Below are 10,000 nucleotides of genomic sequence, written 5' to 3' on the forward strand. Positions count from 1 at the left end.
CTGCTGCTGTTGTCGCTGCTGCTGTTGCCGCTGCTGCTGCTGCTGCTGTTGCCGCTGCTGCTGCTGCTGCTGCTGTTGCCGCTGCTGCTGCTGCTGCTGTTGCTGCTGCTGCTGCTAGCGTAGTGTTGGTCCCGTGTCTGCCAAGCACCTGCAGCCCTTCCTATACTCCTGCTGCTGCTGCAGCTGCTGCTGCAGCTGCTGCTGCAGCTGCTGCTGCATCTGCTGCTGCTGCATCTGCTGCTGCTGCTGCTGCGTCTCCCGCCGTTGCAGCAGTGTCTTGCCCTGCTGCTCCTATCTTCACGGTTGCTGCAGCTCTGCTGCTGTTGCTGCTGCTGCTGCCGCTACCCCTCTTAGTCCGATGCCGCTGCTTGCTGCTGTTGTTGCTGTTTCTCCCTGCTACTGCTGCAGCAGCTTTAGAGGCAGCATCAGAAGGTGCTGCTGCAGCAGTTGCTGCTGCCTTAGCTGCTGCTTGCATGCGCAGAGGACACAGCCTCGGTGGAGTAAGGGGGCAAAGTCTCTGCTGCAGCAGCAGCGCAAGTGGTGGCTGCTGCTGCTGCTGCTGCTGCTAGCGTTGCTGCTTCTGCTGCTGCTGCTGCTGCTGCTGCTGCAGCTACAATACACTGGATTTTATAATGAGGTGTATATACATTGCAGCACTATTTGCAGCAGCACGTAGCTCGCGGCAAAACCCCGCAGCAACGCTGCTTCTGTGCAGCTGCTGCTGCTGTGTTGCTGCTGCTGTCGTGCTGCTGTCTTGCTGCTGTTGTTGCTGTGCTGCTGCTGCTGCTGCTGTGCTGATGCTGCTGCTGCGACTGCAGTGCGGGGGAGAAATGTAAACCGCCCCGTTGCAGCTCAGCTTTGCTGCTGCGCTGCAGCAGACAATGAAGCCTAGGGTTTAGGGTTTAGGGTTTAGGGTTTAGGGTTTGCAACATCCACAAGTTTTGCATCAAACAAACACTGCGAAGAGAATCCAACTCACTGACACCATCACCACTGGGTGCTGCTGCCGCTGCCACTGCTGCTGCTGCTGCTGCTGCTGCTGCTGCAGCCATCCGTTGCAAATGCTTCACTTCTGCGCTGAGGTGTACGTACACTCCAATGAAGCGAAGAAACAAGATAGACAATGAAGGCAACGCCCTCCATAGAGCCGATGCACGGCTGCTGCTGTGCTGCTGCTGCTGCTGCTGCTATGCTGCTGCTGTGCTGTTGCTGTGCTGTTGCTGCTGTAGCTGCTGCTGCTGCTGCTGCTGCAGCTGTTTCTGGGGCCGTGCTGCTGTTGGTGCTGCGCTGCAACTGTATAAAGGGGGACTCCAAACAAAAATAATAAATATTCAAGACAAATTTATGCTTCTTCTGCTGCTGTTACTCCTACTGCCGTTGCTGTTTCTGCTGCTGCTGCTGTTTCTGCTGCTGCTGCTGTTGTTGTTGCTGCTGCTGCTTTTGCAGCTATACGGGCACTCAAATTCAACACCTGCAACGCCAAGGAGACGGCCTTTGCCGTCAGCACAAACAAAAACCCAACAAATCTGCTGCTGCTGCTGCTGCCGCTGTTGCTGCTGCTGCTGCTGCTGCTGCACTGTACGGCGACAACAACGTCTGCTGCAGCTGATCCTGCCGCTGCTGCTGCTCAGCAGCTACACATGTCTGTTTGCAAGTCTCTTGGAGACAACGAAGGAAAGGAGACAAAAGCTTCTGCGTCCGTCAACGGGCGCAAGTACACCTGCTGTTGCTGCTGCTGCTGCTGCTGTTGTTGCTGCTGCAGCTGCTGCTTGTGCTGCTGCTGGTGCTGCTGCTGCTTAACTAGCCAGCAACCTGTTGCAGCTGCGGCGACGGTCTTTGCATGCAGAGCAGCTGCAGCAGAAGGTGCTTTGGCAGCAGCAGCAGCAGCTGCTGCAGCAGCAGCAGCAGCAGGTGCTGCTGCTGCTTCTCCCTGACCAATGCAGCAGCAGCAACCCAACAACGGAGGAGATCCTAAAATTATGTCTCCTCTGCAGCGTGTTGCTTCCTGAGAGCCGCAGGTTTCAACGCATGCAAAGGGCCAGCAGCCGCACGGGTGCAGCAGCTGCTGCTGCTGCTGCTCCTGCTGCTGCTCCAGCTGTTGCTGCTGCTGCTGCTGCTGCTGCTGCTCCTGCTGCTGCTGTCGCAGAAATATACACCGCTCCTGCACTCCCTGATCCTGCTGAAGAAGAGAAGACAGCCACCCATCTAACTCGCAGTTGCTGCTGCTGCTGCTGCTGCCGATGCTGCCGATGCCCCCACCTGCTGCAGCAGCAGCAGCAGCAGCAGCAGCAGCAGGGCTGGCGAGGAAAGCTGCTTCCTGCTGCTCTAGCCCCAAGAAGCTGCTGCTACCCAGAGCTGCATGTACAGCCGAAGGCTCTTCTTCGCTGCCAGTGTATATCTCTTCTGCTGCAGGCGACTGCATATACACCTCGAGGCTGTCACCCCACACCATCAAAGCTGCTTCAAGCCCAGCAGCTCTCGCCTGCTGCTGCTGCTGCTGCTGGTGCTGCTGCTGCTGCTGCTGGTGCTGCTGCTGCTCCTGTGAAGCAGCATTGCCATCAGGCGCAGCAGCAACAGCAGAAGCAGCAACAGCAACAGCAGCAGCAGGAGTATCAGCAGCAACAACACCATCTTGGTTGGGTTCGTAGAGATCTTCGTGCTGCTGCCTCTCTTTTGCTGCAGGAATATCGTTAGCAGCTATATCTGCTGCTGCTGTTGCTGTTGCTGCAGCAGCAGCAGCATCGGGGCTGCTCCCAATGCCGCTGCTGATGCTATAGTCTCTACTGCAGCTTCTGCTTCTGCTTCTGCTGCTGCTGCTGCTGTTGCTGGTGGCAGCAGCAAGCAGTACTTGAACAGCGCATTGCTCTGTATCTTCTTGTTCTTTTGCAGCAGCAAAATCGGGGAGAGCAGCAGGAGCAGCAGGAGCAGCAGCAAACTCGTAAGCAGCAGCTGGAGGAGCAGCAAGCTCAAATGAAGCAGCTGGCGATGCATCTTCAGAAAGAATCTCTTCTATGCCTAGGCTTACTCTTCTTGTTAAGCCCCCCGTTGTCTCTACATTATCAGTGTCTCCTGCAGCAAAGCAGCAAAACACCAACCTGCTGCTGCACCTGCTGCTGCTGCTGCTGCTGCTGTTGCTGTTGTTGTTGTTGTGTTGTTTTCGGTGTTGCAGATAGTGCTTTTGCTGCTACTTGGGCTGCTACTGTTGATGCTGTTCGTGCTGCTGCTGCTTCTGCTCATGCTGCTCAGCGGAGACATGCTTAAGGAAGTCAAAGCAGCAGCAGCAACAGCAACTAGAACGGCTGCAGCAGCAGAAGCAGCAGCAGTAAACACTCCAGCAGCAAAAGCTGCAGCAGCAATGGCTACAACAGCAAGAACAGCAGCAGAAGAAACATTAAAAACTGAAAAGACACACACTGACCGGGCCCCACACTAGGCAATGACACCCCACAGTGCAGCAGCAGCAGCAGCAGCAGCAAAAGCAGCAGAAGCAGCAGCAACAGCAGCAACAGAAGCAGCAGAAGCAGCAAACACAAAACAGTTGGCGTAAACCGATAGAGAAGACCAGCAGAAACAGCAGCAGCAGCACAACTCCAGCGACAGCAGCAAGGAACCCATCGGCAGCGACAGCAGCAGCAACCGCAGCAGCAGCAGCAGCAACAGCAGCAGCAGCAGCAGCAGAAGCAGCTACCTGAAGAAAGAAAACCCCAAACATAACTTCCTTTATCTAGACAACCCCGAGGCGCAGACTTATACGGGAGTTCCATCTCCGGTCTCTTTGGGGGGAGGATCTCAAACCCTAAACCCTAAACCCTAAACCCTAAACCCTAAACCCTAAACCCTAGGTCTTCAGGCTTCCTTTGAAGCCTCAAAGAATAGTGTTTTAGGTAAAAAAGAGTCAAGACAGGGTAAAATAGCGGAAAGAAGAGCAGCATCGAGTTGCTGCTGCTGCTGTTGCTGCTGCTTCCTGCTGCTGCTGCTGCTGCTGCTCCTGAGGCTCTTGTCTTTATTACTGTTGCATTGGGCTTAAGAAAGAGTTTATATCTGCAAATTAGACAAAATAAAGCAAGCAAAAAAAGAGTAAGACAACAGAAATAACACGCAGACACCTGAAAAAGGCTTCTTCTGCTCCGCAGCAGCAGCAGCAGCAGCAGCAGCAGTTGCTGCAGCAGCAGCAGCAGCAGCAGCAGGAGTATGAATGACCATTGGGCTGAAGCAGCAGAGAAGGGACGCTTAAGGAGACTGCAGCAGGAAGCCCTTCACTTTAATTCAGGTGTATAGACAGCAGCAAATTAAACAAACAATAGAAAGAGATAATTCTAACGACAAAATTTGAAGGCAAACCCTAAACCCTAACCCCTAAACCCTAAACCCTAAACCCTACCTAAAAACAACAACCCCTCAGGAGAAGAAATAAGAGTTTTCTGCTTTATAATTAAATATATTTAATTATATTTAATTATAAAGCAGCAAACAAAACACAAAAAATAAGCAAGGGAGAGCAGCTTGCAGAGACAGCGTAAGGAGCAGCACAGTTACACCAAAGGAGACGGTCCTAGGGTTTAGGGTTTAGGGTTTAGGGTTTAGGGTTTAGGGTTATGAGGAGAGACTTCTAAAAAGAGAGACAAAAGAAACAACACGCGGAGACAGCAGAGACACGCTGAATGCCTAAGGAGACAGAGTAGTATGATGTACATATAAATATAGATATAGATATAAATATAAATATAAATATAAATATAAATATAAATAAATATATATATATATAACAAGCCTTAGACAGCGAAAAAACCAGCAGCAGCACCAGCAGCGGCAGCAGCAAGTTGCAGCAACAGAAGGTTACACCAGCAACAAGTTGCTGCAGCAGCAGCAACACGTTGCAGCAACAGCAGCAAGTTTCAGCAGCAGCAGCAGCAGCTATCAGTATACTGATATATGCATATACGCGCATACAGATCTACGTATCCTTCAATATAAGAATATATATATATATATATATATATATATGTATATATATATATATGTATATATATATAATATATATATCTATATATATATTCTTATATATATATATATATATATGTATACTTATTCATATATAGAGTCGGGTGTACATGCAGATAGATGTACGTAGATATTTGCATATATACGCATATCCCTAGCCCTCTATTTATCTATCTATGACTATATATATATATAATATATATATATATATTATATATATATATATATTATATATATATATATTGTCTGTACACCTCAAGTTGAAAAGAAAAGAATAAAGAGTCAAGAGTATTTCTTTATTTAAACGCACCGAGCTTATTGCACACTAAATAACTTCTAGGGTTTAGGGTTTAGGGTTTAGGGTCTAGGGTTTAAGGAACGACCCCCCAAAGAATCTGTGACTCTGTAGCTAAACCCTACAGAGCCTGTTGCTGCTGCTGCTGCTGCTTATGCTGCTGCCGCTGCTGCTGCAACTGACGCTCTGCTAACAATGTAGAGAGCAGCAGCAGCAGCAGCATCTGCAGCGGCTGCACCAGCCGCTGCAGGATCAGCAGCTACAACAAAGACAGAAGCAGCAACTGCAGCAGCAACTGCAGCGGGTGCTGCAGCAGTAGCTGCTTGAAGTACTTAAGCATCAAGCGCTGCTGCTGGCTGCATGCACCGCAGGGCCCCTATGGGGCCCGCATCTTTCCTCAGCAGCAGCAGCAGCAGCAGCAGCGGCAGCAGCAGCCGTAGCAGCAGCAGCAGCACAAGCTTCTCTCCCTAAAATAGGGATAGATGCTGCTCGGATTCGTCTTACAGGAACAATCCTTGCTGCAGCTGCTGCTGCAGCAGCAGCTGCTGCTGCTGCTGCCACCAATGGTGGTTTTGCCGCTGCTGCTGTTACGGCTTTTGCTGCTGCTGCTTCTGCTGCTGCTGCCCGTGCTGCTGTTGCTGCTGCAAATAATCCCTTTGCAGCAGCACTGGCGGCAGCAATTCTCTCCTAGGTGAAAACAAACAAAAGAGAGCGGAGGCCGCAGTATCCTCATTGCTGCTGCTGTCGCGCTGCTGCTGCTGCTGCTGCTGCTGCTGCTGTTGCTGCTGCTGCTGTTGCTGCTGCTGCGCTGCTTCACAGTCGCTATCAGAGGAGGCCCTGGAGCTAACGGAGACACTGAGAGCCCCATGGCGGTTGCGGCGCTGCAGCCACTGACCTAGCCAGGGATCTGCTGCTGCTGCTGCTGCTGCTGCTGCGGGTTCTGCTGCCGCTGCTGCTGCTGCTACTGTCCCTGTATTTGCTGCTTCTGCCGCCTCTGCTGCTGCTGTTTCTGTTGCAGCATCTGCGTCTCTCCTTGCTTCGGGTCCCGTTGCTTCTATGCTTCCTGCTGCTGCTGCTGCTGCTGCTGCTGCTGCTGCTGCTGACTCTGCTGCTAGTGTTGCAGGCAGCACAATTCGAGGCAGTGTCACACACGGCAAGGCAGCAGCAGCTGCAGCAGCTGCTGTTGTTGTTGTTGCTGCTGCTGCTGCTACGGGGTTGCATGCGAAGGCGGGATACCCATTAGGAGACCGCGCTGCAAGCCACCCTGAAAGAGCAGCAGCACCACCAGCAGGAACTGCAGCAGGTGCTGCAGCAGTTGCTGCAGCAGGTGCTGCTCCACTCGCTACTGCAGCTGGTGCTGCTGCAGCAGCTGGTGCTGCTGCAGCTGTTACTGCTGCACTCGTCTCGCAACCTGCACCATATGGGAGCTGTTGCTGCTGTTGCTGCTGTTCCTGCTGCTGTTGCTGCTGCTGCACTTGGCCCTCCTGATCATGTTCCCTCTCCTGCTGCTGCTGCTGCTGTGCATGCTGCTGCAGATGCTGTTGGCTGTGGCAGCGAGATCCCGAACTGCTGCTATCGCCGTAAATAGAAGTGCTGCTGCTGTTGCTGGCCAAGCTGCAGCTCCTGCTCCTGCTGCTGCTGCTGCCCTGGGGAGACACGTCGCCGCTGCTGCAGCAAATGCTGCCGTCTGAAACGCCCCTGCTGCTGTTGCCGCTGCTGCTGCTGTTGCTACTGCTGCTGTCGCTTGTTAGACGGAAGTACTGTGTGAGGCACTGCTGCTGCTGCTGGTGCTGCTGCTGCTGTTGCTGCTGCTGCTGCTGCAGCTCTTGTGCGCCGTCCCCCCACGAAGGAGCTGCAACCGCCTTCTCGTTCCTGCTGTTGCTGCTGCTGCTGCAGCGACTTTCCTGCACTCGCTGTTGTTGCTGTTGCTGCTGCTGTGCTTTGCTGTCTTCGCCAGCAGCAGCAGCACGTCGGGCGCTTGCTGCTGCAGGAGACAACTCGAGGGACGCCAGGCGAAGCCGCAGCATCTGAATTACTCGCTGCTGCTGACACATAGTGGTTTGCTGCTGCTCCAGCAGCACCTGCTGGTGCTCCAGGGCCTCTTGCTGCTGCTGCCATGCAGCTTTGCAGCAGTCAAGCTCTGCCTGCAGCTCGGTAAGCCCTCTCAAGCCTCTGGTGCTGCTGCTGCTGCTGCTGCTGCTGCTGCTCCATCTGCGCCGGCTGCTTCGGATGTTGCTGCTGCTGCTGCTTCTGCTGCCGCCGATGTCTCCGTCTCTGTTGCAATCACGCAATACACGCTGCGATAGGTATGGCTGCTGCTGCAGCTCTTGCTGCTGCTGCGGCTCTTGGCTGTCGCGCTGCTGCTGCTGCTGTTGCTGCTGCTGCTGTTGCTGCCCTTGTAGCAAATGCTGCGGGGAGTCGCCACAGTGCTGCTGCTGTTTATGCTGCTGCTGCTGTTGTTCGTGCTGTGTTGGTGGCTTTGCAGCCTCTTCATTCTGCTGCTGCTGCTCCTGCTGCTGCTCCTCCTCCTGCTCCTCCTCCTGCTGCTGCTCCTGCTGCTGCTCCTGCTGCTGCTCCTGCTGTTGCTTCTCCTGCTGCGGTGATCTACTTGCTGCGTCTTTGTGCTGCTGCTGCAGCAGGCTTCCTGGTGTCTCTTCATCGCTCGTCCACAATGGACTGTCCCCGCAGCAGCACGAACTGCTGCTGCTGCTGCTGCTGCTGTAGGAAACTGCTTCGTCGCATGTGCTGCCGCTGGTCCCTCGCTGCGCCGATGGGCTGCTGCTGCTGCTGCTGCTGCTGTTGCTGCTGCTGCTGCTGCTGCTGCTGCTGTTGCTGCTGTTGCTGCTGTTGCTGCTGCTGCTCTTTAGTGCAGAAGACTCCTCTGGCAGAGCTTCTCCCGCCTTCATTGTGTGGTCACTGCTGCTGCTGCTGCTGTTATTGCTGCTGTTGCGAGGAGTGCTGCTGCTGCTGCTGCTGCTGCTGGCGCACTTGCTGCTGGTGCTGTTGCTGCTGTTGCAGTTGCTGTTGTTGCTGTTGCTGTTGTTGCTGCAGCTCTCGCTGCACACTTCTGCTGTCGGCAATTCGAATCGATAGCGAGGGCAATCATCTGCTGCTGCTTTTGCTGCTGCTGCTTTCGCTGCTGCTGCTTCTGCTGCTATTGCTTTTGATGATGCTGCCTTTGCTGCTGCTGCTTTTGCTGCTGTTGCTTTTGCTGCTGGCGCTTTCCCTACTGCTGCTTTCGCTGCTGTTGCTTTGACTGCTGCTGCAGTTGTTGCTGCTGCAGTTGTTGTTGCTGCAGTTGTTGCTACTGCTTTTGCTGCCGCTGCTTTTGCTGCCGCTGCTTTTGCTGCTGCTGCTCTTTGTGCTGCTCTCGCTGCTGCTGCTCCTGGTGTTGCTGCTCTTGCTGCTGCTGCTCTAGGTGTTGCTGCTCTCGCTGCTGCTGCTCCTGGTGTTGCTGCTCTCGCTGCTGCTGCTCTAGGTGTTGCTGTTCTTGCTGCTGCTGCTCTAGGTGTTGCTGCTCTTGCTGCTGCTGCTCCAGGTGTTGCTGCTCTCGCTGCTGCTGCTCTAGGTGTTGCTGCTCTCGCTGCTGCTGCTCTAGGTGTTGCTGCTCTTGCTGCTGCTGCTCCAGGTGTTGCTGTTCTTTCTGCTGCTGCTGCTGCTGCTATTGTTCTTGCTGCTGTTGCCTTAGCCGCATGTGGGCTTGCTGCTGCTGGTGCTGGAGCTGCTGCTGCTGCTGCTGCTGCTGGTCGGGGAGGCTCTACAGCCGCTGCTGCTGCTGTTAGTTCTGCTGCTCCTGCCGCAGGCTCTGCTGCTACTGCTGCTGCTGCTGAAGGCCTTCTCCCCGTTGCTGCTGCAACCTTCGCTGCTGCTTCAGGCGCTGCTGCTGCAGCTGCTGCTGTTGCTGCTGGTGGATGTGCCTCTGCTGTAGGTGATGGTGCTGCAGCAGGTATTGCTGGCGCATTTGCTGCTGCTGCATTTGCTGCTGCTGCATTTGCTGTTGCAGTTCTCGCTCTTAATATGCGGGGCTGTTGCTGCCTCTTGAGGCGTTCTGTTGAGCCTTCGGCTGCTGCTGCTGCTGCTGCTGCAGGAGCAGCAGCAGAAGCAGCAGCAGATGCAGCAGCAGAAGCAACAGCAGGAGGGACAGCAGCTTTCTCTTCAGCGACACCCAGAACAACACATTTGCCCTGAAGAGTGCAGCAGGTGATGCTGCTGCGGCGTATGTAGGTCAGCTGCGGCATCTGCTGCTGCAGTTGCAGCTGCTGCAACTGAATTGGCTGCTGCTGCTGCTGCTGCTGCTGCGAATGCAGGTACTGCTGCTGCTGCGGATGCGCCTGCAGTTGATGATGATGATGCTGCTGCTGCTGCTGCGATTGCAGGCGCTGCTGCTGCTGCTGCTGCTGCTGCTGCTGGCGTTGCTGCTCTCCATGGAGATGAAGAGTCCCTCTAGGAAGCACAGGGGACACTATGCTTCCCTTTGTTTGTGCTGCAGCCGCCGCCGCCGCTGCTGCTGCTGCTGCTGCTGCTGCTGTGGCTGCTGCTGCTGCTGCTGCAGGCTGTGCAGCAGCAGCAGCTGCAACAGCAGCATGGTGGTCACAGCGGCCGCGAGCAGCAGCAGCAGCAGCAGCAGCAGCAGCAGCTACTCTATCTGACGTAGCAACGGCAACCGTGTGTCTATGCTGCCTGCTGCTGCTGCGGTCTCTGCTG

At 54.5% G+C, this 10,000-nt stretch overlaps 3 protein-coding genes across 3 annotated transcripts in view; all 3 read right to left on the reverse strand.

The window, feature by feature from the left end:
• Positions 1 to 160: 160 nt before the first annotated feature.
• On the reverse strand, positions 161 to 475 carry EAH_00043310 (hypothetical protein; the record flags this gene model as incomplete). Its single annotated transcript, XM_013391719.1, has 1 exon — positions 161 to 475. One exon carries the CDS (start codon positions 473 to 475, stop codon positions 161 to 163), a length of 315 nt encoding a protein of 104 aa, XP_013247173.1.
• Positions 476 to 1,342: 867 nt separating this feature from the next.
• On the reverse strand, positions 1,343 to 3,255 carry EAH_00043320 (hypothetical protein, conserved; the record flags this gene model as incomplete). Its single annotated transcript, XM_013391720.1, has 3 exons — positions 1,343 to 1,576; positions 1,685 to 2,979; positions 3,096 to 3,255. The coding sequence occupies 3 exons, from the start codon at positions 3,253 to 3,255 to the stop codon at positions 1,343 to 1,345; spliced, it is 1,689 nt and encodes a 562-aa protein (XP_013247174.1).
• A 2,628-nt stretch (positions 3,256 to 5,883) lies between these two features.
• EAH_00043330 (hypothetical protein, conserved) overlaps positions 5,884 to 10,000 on the reverse strand; it is a gene marked incomplete at both ends in the record, with an annotated part of 10,499 nt that continues 6,382 nt past the window's right edge. The window contains one exon of the mRNA XM_013391721.1: positions 5,884 to 10,000. This exon is cut by the window's right edge and continues 561 nt beyond it. Coding sequence (XP_013247175.1) covers positions 5,884 to 10,000 — 4,117 coding nt within the window.

Source organism: Eimeria acervulina, genomic scaffold, assembly GCF_000499425.1.
Source record: "Eimeria acervulina Houghton genomic scaffold, Eah_scaff577, whole genome shotgun sequence".
Classification (NCBI taxonomy): domain Eukaryota; phylum Apicomplexa; class Conoidasida; order Eucoccidiorida; family Eimeriidae; genus Eimeria; species Eimeria acervulina.